Genomic DNA, 24,131 nt, shown 5'->3' with positions numbered 1-24,131 from the left:
TCTAGCCTGCAGAGGATTCAGAATGAGCAGAACTGCAGTGATGTAGTATGGAGGTGGGGGTTTATCAAGCTATTCTCAAGGTTTGGCCACCAGAGTGGTTTCATTCTATAATATTCAGTAACAAGCTTCTCAGAGGTGACAGCTGCCTTTTAGCTGAGCCATCCTAAGAGTATCTGCTGAGGATGCATTTTTAAGCCAGACCCCCAGGTGCAGGTCACAGATGGTGTCTCTCTCACCTGTGCCCGTCACTGACCTCTGGATAGATTTCAGCTTCCCTGTGCAAAGAATCAAAACATGAAACCCAGAACAGTGCATATGTTACTTTCAATAGAGGCCAGATAGGACCTTTTTCTCTTTAAGTGCTTGTTCCATAATGGATTACTCAAAAATTTAATGGTGTAAAACAACCACTTATTCTTACAAATTCTGCAGGTCGGGAATCCAGACAGGGCACAGTGGAGAAGGCTTATCTCTACTCCACAATGCATGAGGCCTTGGCTGGGAAGACTTGAAAGCTGGGGCCAGAGTCATCTGAAGGCTTACTGTCTCACATTGCAGTTGATGCTGGCTGGGGGCCTTATAGGCCGTAACACCTACACATGGCCTCTCCAGTGCTCTAAGCCTCTCCTAACATGGTGCCAGGGTTCCTAGGGCGAGCAGCCTGAGAGTGCGGACCAGGAAGAACTGGTATCGTAGGCTGCGACCTTGCCTTGCAGATCACATCGTGTCACTTCCATCACATTACAGGCGGCCACCAAGCCCTGCCCAGCTTCAAGGGGAGAGGAAACAGATTCTACTTCTTGATGGGGAGTGGCAAGGTTCTGCAAGAGCATATGAGACTGAAAGTATCGCTGTGGCCATTTTTGGAAAACACAGCCACAGTACATGAACGCAGTGTTGGGTGTTCTTTTATACCCCATTACCAAGGCTGAAGGATTCAGAATACCTGGTTGCAGGGAGCTTGTTTAAGCCTCTTGCCCCCTCTCCCAGACCGCTGAGCCCTTGAAGATACGTTGTTTGTTTTTGTTTTTGTTTTTGTTTTTGCGTAGGGGGGATACATGGTCTCACTCTGTCGCCCAGGCTGGAGTGCAGTGGCATGATCATGGCTCACTGCAGTCTCAACCTCCCAGGCCTCCAGCAATCCTCCCAGCTTCAGCCTTCCAAGTAGCTGGACCACAGGTGTGTGCCACTGCACCCAGCTAACTTTTCAATTTTTTGTAGAGACAGGGTTTTGCCGTGTTGCCCAGGCTGGTCTCGAACTCCTGAGCTCAAAAGATCTGCCCAACTTGGCCTCCCAAAGTGCGGGGATTATAGGCATGAGCCACTGTCCTGGGAAACCTTTATGGTTAGAGCTTTGCCGAAAACAGAGGCCAGAGGCAAAAAAACGTAGAAAAAACATAGAAGAGGCAGGAAGCAGTGTCACTGGTTAAGAAGCAGACCTTGGAGCCAGATGGAAAGGACTGAATCCCAGCTCTGTGCAGACAGCTCTGTGGCCTAGAGCAGGTGCCTCTCTGTGCCTTGGTGTCCTCATCTGTAGAATGAGGGGCATAATAGGGTTGTCATAATAATTTGACAGCCCTATGCCTGGCACATAAGTGCCTAATGAGTATTAGCCATTTATGAAAATAATTATCATTATTGGTATTATTTCGGCTCCTTATAAAAAAAGCTTATGTCTCAGCAAGGGCTGTAGATCCTGCCCCACTCCTGCCAGTCCTGGAGAAGATTTCTTGGCAGTCACACCCTTTTATTTTGTTATTGACCTCATCAGGGAGCCTGTGGGAAACATGGGCTCCTCATCCCAGTAAGACCCTAGCTGTATATAGGGATTTCATCTGTCTGATTTTATCTAGTTACCCAGGTCTTAGAATCTTGACTTTCCAGGAAAAAAAAAAGAGCATCTAATGTATTTTCTAAATTTTTCCCATTTGTAAATTAACATGCTCTGTTTCCTCAATTCTAAGCTCCCACCAATCTTAAGACCATTGATTTTTATAACTTGTTAGGCTGGTGGGGGAAGAGTGCCAATCTGTTGTATAGTACATTCCAATCTCAACATTAAAATGTAGAAAGTTACAAATTGGAATTAAGGAAACATATTGAGTTCACTAGAATTTAGAAGTCTAGAAAAACACCTTAGAACTCCTTATAATTAGGTTGGATGTGTAATTTCAGCAGGATATTTTTGAGCAGGAAAGGACAGCGGTCAGCACCTGGTCACTAGCATAAAACTGGGATTTGGCTGGGTGCGGTGGCTCATGCCTGTAATCCTAGCAGTTTGGGAGGCCGAGGTGGGCGGATCACCTGAAGTTGGGAGTTTGAGACCAGCCTGACCAACATGGAGAAACCCCGTCTCTACTAAAAATATGAAATTAGCCAGGCATGGTGGCGCACGCCTATAATCCCAGCTACTCGGGAGGCTGAGGCAGGAGAATCGCTTGAACCTGGGAGGCAGAGTTTGCGGTGAGCCAAGATCGCACCATTGCACTCCAGCCTGGGCAACAAGAGTGAAACTCTGTCTCAAAAAACAAAACAAAACAAAACAAAATAAAAACTGGGATTTGCCTGAGCAAACTGGAATATCTGCTCTGCTAACCTAAAACCCTGAGTTAAAACTAGAGCTAACCACAGTTAACACACCAGGCACTCGCCTTCCATTTTCTTCTCTCAGTGGTTATATTTTCACACCATGAGCCTTTCTTAACCTTTTTAATATTTATGTCATGAATATTTTCCATGTTTCCTATGTTATGTCATGAATATTTTCCCATGTTATGTCATGAATATTTCCCATGTTATGAAAGCAAGATTATTTAAAGCTACATTTTTCATAATTACAAAAGTAGTAATATTTTTAATACAGAAGTTTAAAAAACAGAAAAAGTGTGAAGGGGAAATAATCACCCATAATGCCATGACCCCCAAAGAGTCACAGTTGACATTTTGTCTGTAGTATTTTTCTTTAGATATATTATCTGTGGTTTTATTAGGGTGGTGGAAGGGGTGGAGTTACAACTTCTATGCCTGGTTTTTTTTTTTTCTTTGCTAGGTGAACATTTTTGTTAATGGCTACATAGTATTTTGTCATAAGGCTAAACTATAATTTATCTAATTAACAAGTACCATTTGATATCTACAGGTTTTGTAATTTTTCCACTTTTATAACACTGTCATGACTATTCTTGTAAATAAATCTTGGCCGATATGCATGAGTGTTTTAAAATTATTAGAGGTGAAGTTATTGGGTCAAAGGATATGCATTTTTTTAAGATTATTTGATAATTTAATGCTAAGTCCAGAGGTGCCTTTAGACCCAAGCTCAACCATCAACCCTTAAACGTTAGTAGTTATTTTACTACTTATTATATACTTTATAATGTGCTATATTTGTGTCAAGCACAGTGCTTTATATGTATTGACTGATTTTACCCTCATAACTTCCAAATAGAGTGTATGATCACTTCTATTATATAGGTGAAGAAATTGAGACATGATAAAGTTAAGGCCACACCACTAGAAAATGGCACCAGCCATTGAACTGAGTGGAAATACAACTGGGTTTACATAGAAATGAACTCAGGCATGGCTGGAGGGACCACTCGCTGGCTGCTATCTATGAAAGGTTACTGACTTCTCCAGACTAGCTGAGTAGCCATTCCTAGAAGCCCAATACTTAATCTAAGGAGGGACAAAGGTCTGGTCCCACTGAGTAGGACAAACACGTAATGAGTTCTTTTATTGAGTGGCTGCCTTGTGAGATCCAAAGAAACCCAAACCCTGCCTGGATCTGAAGGAAGTTTCTTCTCATGAAGGGCATGAGAATGAGACTGGAAGGAGCTGTGGCAGATGCTAGAGAAAGGGTGGGCGGGAGAGGTGCCCTTGGTATGGGGACCAGGAGGGCAGAGAGTGCTTCGTAGACAGTCTAGGACTGTATAATACCATAGCCACTAGCTACATGAGGGCTATTTAGATTTAGATTAATGAAAATCAAATTAAGAATTCAGTTCTTTGGTCACACTAGCCCATTATAAAGGCTTAGTAGTCCCAGGAGGCCATGGGCAGCCATATTGGACAGCACAGGTAGAGAACATTTCCATCATCACAGAAAGTTCTGTTGGAAATCTGATCTAGAAGCAGGAGTTTGGCAGGGGCAGGTTAAAGGGTGGAGAATGACCTGTAGTCTACTTTAATTTGGACAGTGGTCACGCATGGGAAAGTAGAAGCAGACGTTGGAAAGGGAGTTTGGGGCTATTCCTTGGCATGATCTGTGAGCTTCATTTTGTGTGGACTTTGTATTAGACCTCTGTAGTGTTTAGAACAGGAAGTCTCATTAGATCAAACTCTTAAGTGTCTATCATGCCCATAGCCTCTTCTGAGGAAGCTATGCCAGTATGTGGCATCATGTAACCCTGGGCCAAACTGGCTAGGGCAGAGACTGCATTATCCGTAGTCTGGACACAAGGAAGGTCTGAGGACCATGAAGTGACAGGTAAATACGGTCCTTCCTGTGGAGAGTGTGCTGTGAGAGGGGCTTGGTCCCAGAATACGTGGCAGGGACACACAGGAGCAGGAGAGAAGGATGCCCACTTGTGGCTATACCCTGAGCAGTGGGGAAGGCCCACCAGCTCTCTCCAAAGCCTGCCTGAGAGGTGCTGAGATGGCTCCCCAGGCCCTTTGCAACAAACCCCGTTGCCAGAGGTGGCCAGAGTGCAGCCTCAGTCCTCCCTGCAGCCTCAGAGTCCGACTCCTGGAGCCACCTGCCTGACCTTGAATTTTCCCTTCATTTCCTCATCTCAATACTAACCAGATCGGGATACCTCACGGAGGAGAAATGTAAAATAAACAGGAGTTTCAATGAACTGTCAATTAGGAAGGGGTTTAAGTGTCTGCTGAGCCTCTAGAGAGCAGGAAGTCAAGGGTGTCTGTGAGATTCAGGCAGGTGAGAGGTTTAGAAACGAGTGAAGCTGAGGTGTTGTGGGGCGGCTTCCCTGCCGGGGGCTAAGCCGGCCTGGGCTTTGGCTGTAAGGAGTCAGTCTCATCTTAGTGTGAGCCCTTTTGCTCCTTTTTCTGCTCACATAACATCTTTGTTTGGCTTGTAAAATTATACCATGCCAGACATGTTTCCAGACACCTCAGGCTCTTTCCTCTGCCAAGTTGATCCAAGCAACTTGGTTGTTTTTCCAGCCAATTCTGGTCGTCATTGCTCCAGAAGGTTTCTTCTATTCTTCACAGAGACTTAGATGAGCTGTGTTCAGCCCACCTTGCACCTGAGGGTCGTGGAAAGCCGCAGACAACAGCTGCCCACCTGTGGCCCACCTGGCCTCACTCAGACACCAGCCAAGGTTTGCTTGACTGCACCAGACCTGCTCCCACCGAGGCTCTGCGCTGGTATTTGCACTGGTGACTTTTGTGAATGTAGAGCCTCATTGTTTGGTCTGGCTGTGGTCAGAATGTGAACTATTGCACTTTCATTCAGTTTATCGAAAGGAACCAAAAATCGTTGTCTACTCTTGGGTGAAGCCCCATTGTGTATCACACTGCTCGAATTGCTTATTAAACAGAATTATTATTTTATAGTTTTAAAAATAAAAAGAATAATTTCACAGCTTCCTCTCACACCTTTATGGGAAGAGTGATGACTGCAGATCTGAATCCTTTTTTCCCTCTTCCCTCTTTTGTCTTAATGACTGTTAATTCTTTCTCTAAGCTTATTGAGCAGTGTATTTTTTTTGTTTTTTTGAGATAGGGTTTCACTGTGTCACCCAGGTTGGAGTCAGTGGCACGATCTCGGCTCACTGAAACCTCCACCTCCTGGGTTCAAGTGATCTCCCACCTCAGCCTCCCAAGTAGCTGGGACTACAGGCGTGCGTCACCATACCTAGCTAATTTTTATGTTTTGGTAGAGATGGGGTTTCACCATGTTGACTAGGCTGGTCTCAAACTCTTGACCTCAAGTGATCCACCTGCCTTGGCCTCCCAAAGTGCTGTCATTACAGGCGTGAGCCACCATGGCTGGCGGGAGCAGTGTGTTTTTTTGTTTGTTTGTTTGTTTGTTTGTTTTTGAGACGGAATCTCGCTCTGTCACCCAGGCTGGAGTGCAGTGGTGTGATCTCGGCTCACTGCAAGCTCTGCCTCCTGGGTTCAAGCCATTCTCCTGCCTCAGCCTCTCCGAGTAGCTGGGACTACAGGCGCCCGCCACCACGCCCAGCTAATTTTTTGTAATTTTAGTAGAGATGGGGTTTCACCGTGGTCTCGATCTCCTGACCTCGTGATCCACCCGCCTCGGCCTCCCAAAGTGCTGGGATTACAAGCGTGAGCCACCGCGCCCGGCCAATTTTTGTTTTCTTAAATAGACACCTGCCTGAATTAATTTCTATAATGAGCAAGTATTGATTCTATAATTAGAGTAACACTTTTTTTTTTTTTAAGCAAGAGACTTGACATGAGCAACATATCTAATGGGCTGAGTCTTGTGAGTTGGAGTCCCAGAGCCCTGCTGGACAGTGTGAGGGAATCTGAGGTAGTGTTAAACTATGGACTTGCTTTCTGTCACCCAGCTCTCAGTGCTCACTCCCAGGTGGGACCAGACAGAATTTAGGCCCTCGACTGAAAACAGAGGCCAGAAGCTGGGACAGGGGGCTCTGTATACAAGCAAGTGCAGCCTGCAATGGAGCAGCATAGTGGTTAGGAACAAGGACTCTGCAGCTGCAGGCCAGGGTCCCAGGCCTGGCTCCTTAACCTGGCTGTGTGACTTTGAGCAAGTTACTTGACCTTCTGTGCCTCACTTTCCACATAAAAAGATGATAGTAGTACTTACCTCCTAGGACTGTTGTGATGAACTTAGTTAAAAATTTCAGGCCGGGCACAGTGGCTCATGCTTGTAATCCCAACACTTTGGGAGGCTGAGGTGAGCAGATAACTTGAGGCCAGGAGTTCAAGACCAGCCCGGTCAACATTGCTGACTTCAGAGGAGACACCTCCTACCCTGGGGGTGGGTACAAGCTCAAACCACTGAGTTGTTTCAGCCCAAGCTCGCTTCTTGAGGCCTCCCTCTGGGATATGCTCCCTATTCTGAGCCTTGGATTCAGATAGACCTGGATTTGCTTCTTGGTTCCACCATTTGCCATCTAGGTGATCTTCCTTGGGCAAGTGACCTGCCCTTGGTCCTCACTTTCTTTAGATCTGTGAATTGGGCAGAGTGCCACCTGGCCACAGTTGTGAGGATTAAATGTACCAGCATTGCACTGCCTGGTACCTAGCAGGTATTCAGTAGATGGTTGCCGCTCCACTTGCCTCCTCCCACCACAGGCTTCCCAAATCACTCCCTGGTCTTCCATACCTTCTGCCCTGCCTCAGCTAGCGCTTCCTTCGCCCCTGGGGGTTCCCATGGCCCTGACCCCCACACATCTTCCCCGCCCATTCCTCTCTATGCTGTTCACTTTTGGTGACCACATGTCAATAACCAGTGGTGAGGCTGGGGTACCCTTTGGAGCCACAGCCTCTATGGCGAGGGACATCATTGCTATGGCAACAAGAGGCCGCAGCCCTGAAGAGGGTGCCTGCTGAGCTGGGCTGCCGGCGTCCCAGCTCTGGCTCCAGATGCACTAGTTGTATGATCAGCTCAAATTACTCAATGTCTCTGTGTCTCACCTTCCTTTTTGTACAGTGAGGAGAGTAATAGTGCCTACCTTGTAGGCTTGTGAGGATAAGATGGGCACACAGATGTAAGGCACATAGAGCTTGGTGCATGGTGAGCGTACCATCAGGGTTAGTGATTACTTTGCTCTTCTTGTCATCCTAGGATTCATGCTGATAGCCACAGCAGATGCCCTTCTCTTTGGGGTTCAACCCTCAATGCCCTGTGCCATCCCCACATTGTGTCAGCTGCCCTTGGTCCCCTCTGATGACCTCCTCCTCCAGGGATTTTCTTGTGGAGGTGACTGTCCACAGCCTCGTCCTTTCACTCCCATGCCTATCTAAAGAAGTATGTCCTCCTGTAGTGATGACAAGACTGAGCAGCAGAAAATGCTGTTTTTGCTGTCTTGAAATTTAGTCAGCCCCAAAAGAAACTAGGAAATTGTGTCAGACACTGAAAGAGAAACAAGCTAGAGAAAAACCGTTGCTTGTTGCAAACCAAAATTTGTGATTTCAGTTCAGTTCAACACAAGCACCAAACCACCAGGTTTGCTACACAATAAGTGTCAATGGTGCTTCTTGCCCTTTTGGATGCAGTGACGTTTTTGACAAGTTGAGCTTTCTAGCCTGATCTTTCTAAATGTGATCCTGATGATCTTTGCCAGTGAAGTACTGTGGTGACTCAGTGATGTGATTGTGGTACAGACCATCTGTCTGGGCTGCACCTGTTGTGAGAAATCGGTTAGGGACAAAGAGAACATGGCCTGGCTTGAATAACAAGCAGAGAATGTTCTGGCCCCATCAGGAGCCAAGAATCTGGAACCTGAATCCCAACATCACAGCTGTAGCCTGGTAGTCTGCCTGGAGAGCCTGAATGGCACCCTCCGGGGGCATTTGATGAATACATTCTACCAAGTGTAAAGATGTTCTGAGGGCAGCCTCCAAAAGTCACCTCTTCTCCTAGTCACAAGGGACCTTGTGCTGGGTCCCTAATTGATGTTTGGCAAAAACACAGCACAGTTCTCTCCTAAAGGCCTACAGACCAGTGAAGGAGGGAGATGGGTTTTTTAAATGCAAGAGAGTGTCATGGAGCTGTCACAGAGGATGGCAGGATGAGCCCAGGAACTATTCATTCACCTAGTGTTGAATTGAGCACCTACTATGTGTAGGGCACATAAAGGATACAAGTGAAACCAACAGGGTCCCTGCACTCGTGGAGCTTGCATTCTAGGTGGGGAGGTTAGCAGTAAACAAGTTAACCAACAAACATAGATATAGTACAGGTTGCAAAGGTACCCTAAGAGAATATTCGGGACCTTCCTGAGGGGCAGGGCGTGAGGAACTCTAGGAACCCATGTGTTTAGAGAAGCAGAGATAGCTGGGATCGGAACCTGCAGCTCCATTGGGCCTCGTTAGAGGATGCTGAACTGACTCAAGAGTATAGGACTATCGAAGGGTTTTACGTTAAGACTTCAAGGTGTTTTAAAGTTGATGATGATTGCCGTGTGGACAGTGGATTGGAAGTGAGCTGATAGAAGTTTTTATTAAAGGTGGCATTTCAACCAATGGGGAAAGAGTGAGCTGTCCAGAAGATAGGTTAATACAATCGATTGACTGATTGGATACAATCAGAACCCTACTGTATGCCCTAGTTCATGCCATCTAGAAAAATAAATCCCAGGCTGGGCGCAGTGGCTCACACCTGTAATTCCAGCACTTTGGGAGGCCGAGGCGGGTGAATCATCTGAGGTCAGGAGTTTGAGATCAGCCTGGCCAACATGGTGAAATCCTGTCTCTACTAAAATACAAAAAAAATAGCTGGGCCTGGTGGTGGGTGCCTGTAATCCGACCTACTTGGGAGGCTGAGGTGGGAGAATTGCTTGAACCCGGGAGGCGGATGTTGCAGCGAACCGAGATCACACCATTCAACTCCAGCCTGGGCAGCAAGAGTGATGCTCCGTCTCAAATAATAATAATAATAACAATAATAATAATAATAATAATAATAAAATCCCAGATGACTAAAGAGCTAAAAATTTTATGTATATTTTTAAAGGAAGCAAATATTTATTTTTAATGTAGGAGACTATTTTACTGATTTATGAGTTAGGTTCTCACTTTGTCACCCAGGCTGGAGTGCAGTGGCCCAATCATAGCTTACTGCAGCCCCTAACTCCTAGGCTCAAGTGATCCTCCTGCCTCGGCCTCCTGAGTAGCTGGGACTACAGGTGCATATCACCACGCCCGGCCAATTTTTAAAATTTTTTTTGTAGAGATGCGGGTCTCACTATGTTGCCCAGGCTGGTCTCGAACTCTTGGCTTCAAGTAATCCTCCTGCCTGTCTTGGCCTCCCAAAGCACTGAGATTACACCTATTGCAGCAAGCCTCTTTTCTTTTTTAAAAAATAATTTTGAGATAGAGAACAAGACACAAAATCCAGAAACTATAAAAAATGATGCATAGATTTGACTGTATAAAAACTTTTAACTTTAGTCAAACAAAAGACTAAAAATAAAGGCAAATGAGAGATGGAGAGAATATATTTGCAATATCTATAAGAGACTAAGTAAGTTAGTATTTAGAATATAAAGAGTTCTTTGAATCCATAATAAAAATAGAAGCAATAGAAAATTAGGCCAAGAATGTGAAAAGACAGTGGCCAATAAACACATGAAAAGATATCCAATCCACTAGTAATTAAGGAAATGAAAATTCAAACAATAAGATATTATTTCCATTCTTTTTAAATACTGTTAATCTGTGTTGGCAAGATTCCCTGTGGAGGGAGACAGGTATCTCTTTTGGATAACATTTTGATAACAAACAACAAAATCTTAAATGTGCATATGCTTTCACTCAGTAATTTCACTTCTAGGAATCTATCCGAAATATCCATACAGAGACCAGACACGGTGGCTCACGCCTGTAATCCCAACACTTTGGGTGGCCGAGGCGGGCGGATCACGAGGTCAGGAGATGAGACCATCCTGGCCAACACGGTGAAACCCCATCTCTACTACAAATACAAAAAAATTAGCCGGGCGTGGTGGTGCATGCCTGTAGGCCCAGCTACATGGGAGGCTGAGGCAGGAGAATGGTGTGAACCCGGCAGGCAGAGCTTGCAGTGAGCGGAGCTTGTGACACTGCATTCCAGCCTGGGCGACTGAGAGAGACTCCATCTCAAAAGAAAAAAGAAAAAAAGAAAGAAATATTCATACAGATACAAAGAAGTACGTCTAATTCTTTGCAGGGTTGTTTGTATTAGTGAAAAACTGGAGATATGCTAAATGCCCACCAATAAAAGATTAAGTAGGTCATTCTCAACCAGAGGCAATTTTGCCCCCCGGGGACCTACAGCAATGACTGGAGACATTTTTGGTTGTTGCAAGTGGGCAGTGGGTAAAGGCTGGCATCTCATAGGTAAAGGCCAGGATGCTGTGATAAGACCACCTATAGGACAGCCACCTACAACAAAGAATTATCCAGCCCTGAATGTCAGTAATGCCAAGGTTGAGGAACCCTGGGTTAAATAAAGCCACTGCCTTACTGGGGAATACTATATAGCCAATGAAAAAAAAAGGTAAAATTGTATTTGTATGACATTAAAGATCTCTAAGATGTATCATTTTAAAACTGCTTTTTTGAAACTTAATATGTGATTCTTACAATGTAAGAAAACAAAACAAGTGGATTTTAAAACTACTAAATATCACTTCCCCTCCCCAGAGGCAAGTGCTGTTACCAGCTTCTTATGTGTCCTTCCAGAATTACCTCCAACATGGACAAACATAGAATCTGGTTTTCGGTATGCTGCAAACAGGTGACTCTGCTGTGCAGTTACGTTCAGAAACCAGTGGTGCATCATTGAGCTGCCCAAGGCCTGGAGCTCAGGACCCCGGGCATATTTCCTAGATTATTCTCCCTCCCTTGGGTTTCTATGGCATTTTCATTTGTAGATACAAAACAAAACTATGTGCTGGGGGGAATAGGAGCACAGGCAGGACTCTGGAGCAAGATTCTGATGTTGGTGAGTGAGACACGACCTAGAGGAATCCGCGGGGCAGGTTTCTCAGCCAGTGGGTGTCAATGAGATTGCACAAAGGCTATTAGATGATGATGACTTTAACAGGGAGGCACGGGTGAATCTCCTTACACTCAGTGCCAAATTCAGCCAAAGTTGGGAGCATACCACATTCCTCTTCCTGTCTGCCGCTGCCAAGCAGTCATTTATGGGCCCACTAGCATTTACAAATGCAGGTTCCAGGCACTGCATCCTCATCCGCATTTCTGACTTTCTGAACAAGCCTGGCTTTCATCTCCTGGGGATTTCCTGGAAAGCCTCTTAGAGTTGGGTCTGAGACTTTTGATGTTAGCTTTCATCAGTTACTTCTCCTCCTCCTGCCTCCTCTCACTGAAGTATCATTCCAAGGTCAGATGCAGGGACAGTGGGGTTGGGTGACCTACCAGCATCCAGCCCAGGGCTTCCAAAATGAAAGGTGTCTGGTGCCATCTTTAGCCAGACACAGGCACACTCAGTGGACCAGACTTGGCAGAGGCACGAGGGCTCAGGTCTGCTGAGGAAATGTTCCCAAGCATGGGTGGCAGGAGATAGGGTCCTGAGACCACCAGACACCTCCCCAGCCCAACTCAGAAGCAGGCGTCCCTTGAAAACTGCCTCTTGAGTTTTCTCTAGAGATTTTTCATCGTAGACCTCAAAATCTTATTTCTTTCTGGAAGGATGCTCAGCCAGGCTGAGAACCTGGGCAAACTTTCTGGCACCTGGCTGGCTGCGGGTGTACACTCAAGCTGCAACCAGACTAGTTTGGTTCCAGAGTCCTCAGGGGACCGTCACTTTTCTCAGATCATGTCAGCTTCCTTCATCTCTTGTGAAATTTAAACCCTCTGCTCCTTCCAAAAAATCATGTCTTCTTTCTAGTAAGAATTCTGACAGAAGGGAGTCAGAAAGGACACACGTTCCAGGGAATGATGTTTCTTATTTGGAATTCTAATTCCAGTGACTCTGTGGTATCATGGCTGGTCTGTGGGACCCTTGCTTTGAGTTGAGGGCTCTTGCAGTGTTACTTTTAAACCCCTGGACATGGGTGGGCACCATGGCTCACACCTGTAATCCCAGCACTTTGGGAGGCTGAGGCCGGTGGATCACTTGAGGTCAGGAGTTCAAGACCAGCCTGACCAATATGGTGAAACCCTGTCTCTACTAAAAATACAAAAATTAGCCGGCCGTGGTGGTGAACACCTGTAGTCCCAGCTACTCAGGAAGCTGAGGCAGGAGAATCGCTTGAACCCGGGAGGCAGAGGTTGCAGTAAGTGGAGATAGCGCCACTGCACTCCAGCCTGGGTGATAGAGCGAGACTCTGTCTCAAAAGAAAAAAATAGGCCGGGCACGGTGGCTTACACCTGTACTCTCGACACTTTGGGAGGCCAAGGCATGCAGATCACAAGGTCAGGAGATCGAGACCCTCCTGGCCAACACGGTGAAACCCTGTCTCTACTAAAAATACAAAAATTAGCTGGGCATGGTGGCGCATGCATGTAATCCCAGCTACTCGTGAGGCTGAGGTAGGAGAATCCCTTGAACCAGGGAGTTGGAGGTTGCAGTGAGCCGAGATGTTACCACTGCACTCCTGCCTAGCGACAGAGTGAGACTCCATCTCAAAAAAATAAATAAAATAAACCCCTGGACGTTTATGTTAGATATTTTATTTTTATGACAGTTCAATATAAAAGAACAAACCGTTATGAGAGGAGCTAGAAGGCACCTTAAGAGGCAAGTGAACCCTTTGGACAGCATCACTTTGAAGTTACTCTACACAGAAACATCTGTCTTCCAGGAACCTCCCAGCTGCTTCATTCCGTCCTGAAGTCAGAACCCCTACCTCCAGTCCTCTCTGAATTGAGGCGTGTTTGTTCATTTGCTTTTCTAACTGGGAACATGAAGACACCTGAGAGGGTTGGAGCTGGCGGGAGGAGGGCAGGGATAAACACCCCAGCGCCTTTTCCCCACTATTGTCTTGTTCTTTCTTCTACTTCACCTTTGCTTTTTTTTTTAACTTGTATATTAAGTTCAGGGGTACATGTGTAGGTTTCTTATATGGTAAACTCGTGTCATGGGAGGGGGGTGTTGCACAGATTATTTTGTCACCCAGGAATTAAGCTTCTAAATAATTCAGGGGGCCCCAGCATTTGCAGAAGTTACCTACTGGCTTTAGAAGAATTTCTGAATAGTTTGATGTCAGTCAAATCTTTTTTTTTTTTTAACTTAATGTGCTGGCTAAGATGCTGGCTATTTAAAGTTGGAATGAATGAATCCCTGGGCAAAAAGGAAGCTTTTAGGAGCACGCATAAGCACACACCATACTCTGTCTAAATTAGATTTTCTAAAATTGGGCTTTCCTAAAGAAAGTCATATGGTAGACGGCCATAGGCCAAGTGAACCGAATTCAGAAAGTGTTATTTCATGAGCAAGTTTCCCAGAAAGGTTTGAGATGTTTCTGACAGAGCAGGAATGCACTTCCTACTACACAGTACTCAGCCCTGGAAGCTCAGAGCAGGAAGACCTGCACTGGCCCCTTTTATTGGCTGGGAAACTTCCACATCCCTGTGTCACCATGAAAAAGAGCTAACTTTGTCTTCAACGAAGAGTTGGAAAATTATTTTAATCTCTGCATTAAACTAGATGCAAAATTGCCTCTCTACCTAGGAATCACGCTGCATAATCCCACATTATCTGCATTTTCAGTCATGCCTTGAATAATGATACTTGAGTTCATGAGGAGGTCAGTGTGGGGCTGGGAAGACCCCTAGACTTCCCCGTGTAGATGTGGCCTGGAAGTAAGACTAATGTAGCAGCAAAGCCCTGGCAATCATGCACACTCCTGAGTAAGGCAGAGGGTGTGAATCATTATATCACCATGGCTGGCTAGCTTCAGAGGAACCAAAAAAATGAAAACACTTGCGTTGCTCATTAGCAAAAGGAAATACACAAATGTTGAGGGACTCTTCGTGTCACAGCCACACTCTTCTGTTTCGATCTGGTAAGCAGAGCTCTCTCCATACCCGCTTCAAGCTTCCAGCTGAGAGTTCTCTTTTAGCTGTTGTACCTATTGCTGAGGATCTTGATAGTGGGCTAGCAACAAGGGGCTTTAGAAAATAAGAGCATTTCAGCATCAACTGTTTTAACTGGAGTTAGATCCATTTTGTGATTTGATTTGATTTTTATTTTTTTAGAGACAGACTCTCACTCTGTCTTGCAGGCTGGAGTGCAGTGACGTGATAATAGCTCACCTCGACCTCCTAGACTCAATTGATCCTCCCACCTCAGCCTCCCAAGTAGCTGAGACCACAGGTGTATGCCACCACGCCCAGCTAGTTTTTGTATCTTTTGTAGAGACAGAGTCTTGCTTGTTGCCCAGGCTGGTCTCAAACTCCTGGCTTCAGGTGATCCACCTGCCTCGGCCTCCCAAAGTGCTGGGATTGCAGGCGTGCACCAGGCCCCATTTTGTGATTTAATCCTCATTGTAGACTGACACTTTCTATAGCAGAATTTTTCAACAGTAGTACTGTAGTTGAGGGGCCACATTTGGGGCTGGAGATGGGTAATTCTTTACTATGGGAGCTCTCCTATTTATTGCAGGGTGTTTAGCAGCACCCTGGGCCTCTACCCACTAAATGCCAGTAGCAACCCCCATCCCCACAAATTGTGTAAACCAAAAATACATCCACACATTGCCAAATGTCCCATGGGACACAAAATCGCACATCCAGACACTAACACCCCCCCCCCCCCCCCCACACACACACACACACTTTAAGAATCACTGCTCTAGCCAGGCACGGTGGCTCACACCTGTAATCACAGCACTTTGGGGAGCTGGGGCAGGCAGATCACTTGAGTTCAGGAGTTTAAGACCAGTCTTGCCAACATGGTGGAACCCCGTCTCTACTAAAAATGCAAAAATTAGCTGGGCATGGTGGTGTATACCTGTAGTCCCAGCTGGAGGCTGAGGCAAGAGAATCCCTTGAACCTCGTAGGCAGAGGTTGCAGTGAGCCAAGATCATGCTACTGCACTCCAGCCTGGGCAACAGAGCGAGACTGCATCTCAAAAAAAAAAAAAAAAAAAAAAAAAAAAAAAGGAATCACTCCTCCATAGGAAAGAGGCAGTGTATAAAATAATCTTTTTCCTAAATTGGTTGTGCATTTTAAATAGATCCCTGGCTGGAAACAATGGCTTACGTCCATAATCCCAGCACTTTGGGAGGCCAAGGCGGGGGGATTGCTTGAGCTCAGGAGTTTGAGACCAGCCTGGGCCACATGGCAGAACCCCGTCTCTACTACAAATACGAAAATTAGCCAGGCATGATGGCACACACCTGTAATCCTAGCTACTTGAGAAGCTAAGGTGGAAGGATGGCTTGAGCCCAGGAGGCAGAGGTGGCAGTGAGCTGAGATTGGTTCATTGCACTCCAGCCTGGGGGACAGAGCCAGACTGTATCTCAAAAAACAAAAACTAAATAACTAAATAAATAGATTCTAAGATTTTACACACTTTGAACCCCGTGTGTTACTGGTTTGTTCCCTACATGGAGTAGACAGGTTTTCTCTTTGAGTGGCCTTCACAGAAGCTCAGACTGTTACTCATTCTACTCTCTTGTACTCATGCATTGCTAATAATATTCATCTGGTTATTAATTCAGTAGCAGGCCGTTAAGCATGTTCACTCGTGCTGTGATATTTCTTTTTTTTTTTTTGAGACGGAGTCTCGCTCTGTCCCCAGGCTGGAGTGCAGTGGCGCAATCTCGGCTCACTGCAAGCTCCGCCCCCTGGGTTCACGCCATTCTCCTGCCTCAGCCTCTCCGAGTAGCTGGGACTACAGGCGCCCGCCACCACGCCGGGCTAATTTTTTTTGTATTTTTAGTAGAGACGGGGTTTCACCGTAGTCTCGATCTCCTGACCTCGTGATCCGCCTGCCTCGTCCTCCCAAAGTGCTGGGATTACAAGCGTGAGCCACCGCGCCCGGCCGTGCTGTGATATTTCTTAGTGAGTTCTCACCACATGCCCTGATGGTGAGCAGCCTCACCTCTTAAACAGGATTCCCGCACAGTTGAGAACCCATCCACCTTTCTTGGCTTGTTATGATCAGAGCTTACACTTTCGGGAGGTAGAACTGCATCTAACATGGAGGAACATGGTCCTTAGAGTCAGACAGACCTGGATTCAAATCCCACTTCTCCTACTTACAAGCCAGATAGCCTTGGGCTGATGATTGAACCTGCATGCCTCAGTTTCCCCTTATGAACATGGGGATGATTTTGTCTACTTGGCAGGGTTCTGCCTGGCCTTAGCGAGATCACGTATGTCAGACATCAGTAAATGGTAACTTGTTATCTGTCAGTTGATAGCTGTAAGGTATGAATTGCCATCTTTGTAGGTCAAAAACCATCAAATATTGGCAACTTCATACAATTGGGCCTAATATATAAACCCCAGGTCACCATCACTCTGTCTTCTTTGCTCTGTGGATATCCAGCAGATGAAAGGGATGGTTCTGCTTTGTTATTTTCTTGTTTTCCTGCTTCTTCTGAGGGGGCTTCCTGCTGGCATAATCTAACAAACTTCAGAGAGGACAAAGTCAGTCTCTGCCGTCATCAGTGTTCACAGACAGTAGTTTCAAAGTGTGTACCACATGAAGTTGCAGTCTTCCAACCTTCCAGCCAGTGTGTATGGAAATAACCTGAATTGCATTAATAGCAGTTCTTCAATGTGGGCCTGCTGGGGGATGCTTGGTTGTTTTCCGTTGTTTGTTCCCTGGGTGCCTGTCTTGGGCAAGCATTTCTCTGATGTCTCTGTTTATGTGGCAGGTTACCCTGCTGATTGCCTTCATCTGCGTGCGGAGCTCCCTGTGGACTGACTACAGCGCCTACAGCTACTTTGAAGTGGTCACCATTTGCGACTTGATAATGATCCTCGCCTTTTACCTGGTCCACCTCTTCCGCTTCTACCGCGTGCTCACCTGTATCAGCTGGCCCCTATCGGTAAGAGAGTGGCCTGGCCCTGTCCTCCGCATGCACAAGTCAGGATGTTAGCTGGAGTACTGAGACCTGACAGAGTTTTTCCCGTCTGCCCATCTCACCTCTTTAACCATTCTTTGCTGCCTCTGCCCTGAATTTCCTATTGTTTGGTGGACATCTCTGCTTGATGTCCTGCTGGTTTTTAAAACTCACTTTCCAGCTACAAGAAGGCTGTGGCTATTGCCTCATGCTTATTTTCTCAAGCAACAGAGAATGGCTGTGTGTGTATGAGTTGGGAAAAGGAACTTGGAAGAAAATTGTAGGTGAAGATGATGGGTATTGATACTGTTGTGAGGATTGAATGACAGGATTTTCTGGCTGAAAGGGACTAGTGGGGGCTGAGGAGACAGTCAGAAGTTGTCAGACTTTTTCTTCCCACTGTATTATTTTTTAAAGCTTCATTGAGATGCAGTTCATATGCCGTATCGTTCACTCATTTCAAGGGTACAATTCAATGGAGTTTAGTGTATTTCTAGAGTTGTCCAACCATTACTACAGTCAACTTGAGAACATTTTCATCATTTCAGAAAGAAATTCCATACCTTTTAGCTGTCACCTCCCTACCACTCATCCCTCCAGTCCTAAGCAATCACTAATCTTCTGTCTCTTAAAATTTTTCTACTCTGAACATTTCATGTAAATGGAATTGTATATGTGGTCTTTTGTAACTGGCATCTTTTACTTAGCTGAATGTTTTCATGGTTCATCCATGTTGTAGCATGTATCAGTATTTCATTCCTTTTTTTCTTTTTAGAGACAGGGTCTCACTCTGTCACCCAGGCTAGAGTGCAGTGACGTGATCGTGACTCACACGGCCTCAACCTCCCAGGTTCAGGTGATCTTCCCACCTCAGCCTCCCGAGTAGCTGGGACTACAGGTGCATGCCACCACACCTGGCTAATTTTTGTGTTTTTTTACAGAGATGAGGTTTCACTGTGTTGCCCAGGCTGGTCTCAAACTCCTGGCCTTAAGCAATCCTCCCACCTTGGCCTCCCAAAGTGCTGGGATTACAGGCATTAGCCAACATGCCAGCCTTTTTTTTTTTTTTTTTTTTTTTTGAGACGGAGTCTTGCTCTGTCGCCCAGGCTGGAGTGCAGTGGCGCAATCTCGGCTCACTGCAAGCTCCGCCTCCCGGGTTCACGCCATTCTCCTGCCTCAGCCTCTCCGAGTAGCTGGGACTACAGGCGCCCGCCACTATGCCCGGCTAATTTTTTTTTTTTTTTTTTTTTTGTATTTTTAGTAGAGACGGGGTTTCACCGTGATCTCAATCTCCTGAACTCGTGATCCGCCCACCTCGGCCTCCGAAAGTGCTGGTATTACAAGCGTGAGCCACCGCGCCTGGCCTACCATGCCAGCCTTTTTATAACCAAATATTATTCCATTGTATGGATAAACCAGACTGCATTTTGTTTTTCATTCATCTTCAGTGGACCTTTGGGTTGTTTTTAACTTTTGGCTATTATGAATAACGCTGCTATGAGCATTCATATACAAGTTTTTTGTGTGGACATATTTTCATTTTTCTCTGGTATATATCTAGGAGGGGAATTACTGAGTCATATGGTCACTTTGTGTTTAATTGTTTGAGGAACTGCCAGACTGTATGCCAAAGTGGCTCACTATTTTACATTCCCACCAGGAGTGTATGAAGTTCCAGTTTCACAACATCTTTGCCAACACTTACTATCTGACTTTCTGATTCCAGCCATTCTAGTGAGTGTAAAGTGTTATTTCCTGTGGTTTTGATTTTCATTTCTCCAGTGACTAATGATGTTAATCATCTTTTCATGTGCTTTTGGCCATTTGTATATTTTCTTTGAAGAAATGTCTATTCGAGTCCTTTGCCTATTTTTTAATTAGGTTATTTGTCTTTTCATTATTGAGTTGTGAGAATTCTTTCTATAGATAAAAGTCCCTTATCAGCTATATGACTTGAAAATATTTTCTCCCATTCTGTTGTTTTTCACTTTTTTGATGGTGTCCTTTAAAGCACAAGTTTTTAATTTTGATAAATTTAGTTTATTTTTTTTCTTTTTTAGCTCACGTTTTTCTTATATATAAGAAGCCATTGCCAAATTCAGATTGTGAAAATTTACTTCTATGTTTTCTTCCAAGAGTTTTATAGTTTTAGTTCATACATTTAGGTATTTGATCCATTTTGAGTTAATGTTTTTTGCATAGGGTGTGAGGTAAGGGTTCAATTTCATTCTATTGCATGTAGATATCCAATTATCCCAGCATCATATGTTGAAAAGACTATTCTTTCCCCCATTGAATGGTATTGGCACCTTTGTTGAAATCAGTTGACCATTAAATGCATGGATTTAGTTCTGGACTCTCAATTCTATTCCATTGATCTATATGTCTATCTTTATGTCATTATCACACTATTTTGATTACTGTAGCCTTGTAGTAAGTTGTAAAACTAGCAAATATGCAGCCTCCCAATTATTCTTCTTTTTTAGGATTGATTTGGATCGTTACAATTCCATATGAATTTTAGAATCGAGTTTTCAATTTCTACAAAAATCAGCTGGGATTACAATAGGAATTATGTTGAATCCATAGATCAATTTGGAGAATATTTCTATCCTAATAATATTAAGTCTTATGCTCCATGAACATGGGAAGTTTTTCCATTTTTTTAGATAATCTTTTATTTCTTTCAATGTTTTGTAGTTTTCAGAGTAAAAGTGTGTTTTGTTTGTTGTTTTGTTTGAAACAGGTTCTTGCTCTGTTACCCAGGCTGGAGTGCAGTGGCAAGATCATAGCTCCCTGCATCCTCAAACTCCTGGGCTCAAGCAATCCTCTTGCCTCAGCCTCCCAAAATGCTGGGACTACAGGCATGAGCCACTGTGCCTGGCCTGAACTTTTTAAATTAAATTTGTGTCTGAGCATTTTATTCTTTTTGATGCTATTTTAAATCGATTTTTTTCTTAATTTTATTTCCAGATTGTTCATTGCAAGTACATAGGAATCCAGTTACTTTTTGCATATTGATTTGTGTCCTCAACTGTGCTGAACTACTTAGTAGTTCTAATATATTTTTCTAATAATATTTTTAGTAGATTCCATAGGATATTCTATAAACAAGATCTACAAATAGAGATATTTTTACTTCTTTCTTTATAATCTGGATGCCATTTATTTCATTGTCTTGCCTTATTGCAAGAAATTAGTTGACTAAATTAGACAAATATTGAATAGAAATGGCAGAGCAGCCATCATTATCTTTTTCCTGATGTTAGGAGGAAAGCATTCCTTCTTTCATCATTAAATATAACATTGGGTAAGTGTTTTGTAGAAGCCCTTTATCAAGTTGAAGAAGTTCCCTTCTAGCACTACTTTGTTGAGTGTTTTTATCATAAAAGAGTATTAGATTTTGTCAAATGCTTTTTCCATATCTACTAAGGTGATGAGTTTTTCTCCCATTATTAGTATGGTGTCTTACATTATTTTTTGTTTTGTTTTTTTAGACAGGATCTTGGTCTGTCATCCAGGCTGGAGTGCAGTGGTATAATTATGGCTCACTGCAGCCTTTATTTCTCAGGCTGAAGCGATCCTCCCACCTCAGCCTCCTGAGTAGCTGGGACCACAAGTGTGCACCACCATGCCTGGCTAATTTTTTTTGTTTGTTTTTGGTAGAGATAAGGTCTCCCTATGTTGCTTAGGCTGGCCTTGAACTCTTGGGCTCAAGATATCCTCCTTCCTCGGCCTCCGAAAGTGTGGCGATTACAGGCATGAGCCCCCACACCTGGCCTGGTTTGTTTGTATATGTTGGACCAACCTTGCATTCCTGGGGTAAATTCCATTTGGCCATAATGTATAACCCATTTTATATGCTGGTATATTCAGTTTGCTAATATTTTGTTGAGGACTTTTTGCATCTGTATTTAAAAGAGATATTGGTCTGTAGTTCTCTTTTTTTCCGATGTCCATCTAGTGCTGGTATCAAGGTAATACTGGCCTCACAGAATAATTTAGGAAATATTCCCTCCTTTTTTATCTTTTGACAGAGTTTGTGCAGAATTGGTATTAATTATTCCTTAACTATTTAGTAGAATTTAGCAGTGACGCCATCTGGGTCTGGGCTTTTCTTGTGGGTAATTTTTTTTATTGTTAATTCAAACTAATTTTACCATCTTTTCAGATTGTGTCATTTATTCTGGAGTCAATTTTATTAGTATATATGTCTAGGAATTTGTCCATTTCATCTAAGTCATTGAATTTATTGGCATGCAATTGTTTATTCTATTTCTTACATCCTTTTTATTTCTGTAAGTGCAGTAGTAATGTTTCCTCTTTCATTTGTATCTTCTCTCTCTCTCTCTCTCTCTCTCTTTGATCAATCTAGCTGAAGATTTGTCAATCTTACTGATCTTTTCAAGAGCCAGTTTTTGGTTTCATTGATTTTTTTATTGTTTTCCTATTATCTTAATAAATTTTGCTTTAATCTTTATTATTTTCTTTCCTCTGCTTGCCTTAGGTTTAGTTTGATCTTCTTTTCCTAGTGTCTTAATGTATAATATAGTTTGGATATCTGTCCTCTCCAAATCTCATGTTAAAATTTGATTCCCAGTGTTGGAGGTGGGGCCTAGTGAGAGGTGTTTGGATCATGGGGGCAGATCTCTTATGAATGACTTGGTGCTGTTCTAGTGGTAATAAGTGAGTTCTTACTCTGTCAGTTCCCATGAAAACTGATTATTAAAGAGAGGCTGGCACCTTCCCCTGCTCTCTCTTGCTTCCTTCCTCTTGCTGTGTGATGCCTGCTCACCTTCACCTTTGCTTTAGGAAGTAGAAGCTCCCTGAAGCCCTCACCAGAAGCAGATACAGGTGCCATGTTTCTTGTACAGCCTACAGAACTATGAGGCAAATAAACCTCTTTTCTTTATTTATTGCCCAGCCTTGAGTATTCCTTTATTAAAACAATGCAAAACAGACTAAGATGATGTGGAAGGCCATCATCTAATTTGAGACCTTCCTTCTCCTTTAATATTGGCATTTACAGCTATAAATCTCCCCCGATAACTGTTTTACTTGTATTCCATAATTTTGGTATATTGTGTCTTCATTTTCATTCATCTCCAGGTATTTTCTAATTTATCTTATGATTTTTTTTCTTTGATCCATTCATTATTTAGGAATATGTTGTTTAATCTCTATATATTTCCCTGATTTCCCTCTGCTTGATTTCTAATTTGATTCCATTGTGTTCAGAGAACATACTTTGTAGTCCTTCTGCCTTTATTGAAGTTTGTTTTATTGTCTGATATATGGCCTATCCTGGACAATGTTCTGTGTACATCTGAGAAGAATGTACTTTTATACATTGTATATTTGTATATTATACTTTTGTTGGATAGAGTTCTTATAGAGGATTTTTAGGTCTAGTCATTTTATGGTGTTGTTTGAATCTTCTATTTCCTTGTTGACCTTCTACCTGGTTGTTCTATACATTGCTGAAAGTAGGGATATTGAATTATCCAACTATTATTTTTGAATTGTCTGTTTTTCTCCTTCATTTTTTTCATTTTTCACTTCATGCGTTTTGGGTCTCTTATTAGGTGCATATACGTTTATAATTGTTATATCTTATGGATTCAGCTTTTCATTGTTATAAAATGTCCCTCTTTATTTCTAGTAACTTTTTTTTGTGTTCGATTCTATTTTGTCTGATGCAGTGTAGACACCCTGGCTTTCTTTTGGTTGTTGTTTGCATGCCATATCCTTATCTTTGAATATGAAGTCTCTCTCCCATAGACAGCACATACTGTAGCTATTTCTTGTTTTGCTTTGGTTTTTTAATCCAATCTGACCACCTCTGCGTCTTGATTAGATTGTTTAATTGTTCACACTTAACATTATTACCCACTGTTATTTTGAGAGAAATTTCTTTTGTGTTTCTAAGTTCTAAGGCCCCTTTCAAAGTTATGGCATTTTTTCTGCTTCTTTTGAGAACAAATTCCTCTGGGGCTTACCTGATGCAGATACTGAACAAGCAAAGGAGAGAACAAAAGCTCAGGGACAAGCACAAGAGTGGGCTGCATGGGGAGTGAAAGTTGGAAGGCCAGACTCAGTCACACATTTTTGGCTGAGATACTGTTTAGGTACTTCTGGTTAGGATTCTCTCAAGTTGTTCTTCTCTGCCCCAGGTCATCCTCCTCTGTCTTAATAGTTGAGAATGGTGGATGTGGGGAACTTGCAGTTACTCATCTGTTCTTTAGTTAAAATCTCTGTGATCTATCTTGTGATATTCCTTTCTAGCCACTAAGGGAGAAACCAGGGTCTTTGATTTTACATAGCTTTGAGAGGAGCTACAGCTTTAAATTGGAATGCTTTTCCAAAATTTAATAGCTGCCTGCCCTAAGGGACAGAACTTCATCAAGGAATGATTGCTAAATTCTCAT

At 43.7% G+C, this 24,131-nt stretch overlaps 1 protein-coding gene across 5 annotated transcripts in view; it reads left to right on the top strand.

Annotated features, from left to right (window-relative positions):
* Nucleotides 1-24,131, top strand: part of CMTM7 (CKLF like MARVEL transmembrane domain containing 7) — a 100,716-nt gene that overhangs the window by 31,971 nt on the left and 44,614 nt on the right. For all 5 annotated transcript variants that reach the window (XR_004029801.1, XR_004029800.1, XM_003256809.2 and 2 more), the window contains exon 2: nt 17,515-17,688. Coding sequence is in view for 3 of the 5 variants with exons in the window: in XM_003256809.2 (XP_003256857.1) it covers nt 17,515-17,688 (174 nt within the window). In the remaining 2 variants the exon portion in view is untranslated. The remainder of the gene's footprint in view (nt 1-17,514; nt 17,689-24,131) is intronic.

This window comes from Nomascus leucogenys, chromosome 4 (assembly GCF_006542625.1).
Source record: "Nomascus leucogenys isolate Asia chromosome 4, Asia_NLE_v1, whole genome shotgun sequence".
Classification (NCBI taxonomy): Eukaryota; Metazoa; Chordata; class Mammalia; order Primates; family Hylobatidae; genus Nomascus; species Nomascus leucogenys.
Note: the sequence above shows the minus strand (reverse complement) of the source record. Positions and strands in the feature narration are given on the sequence as shown.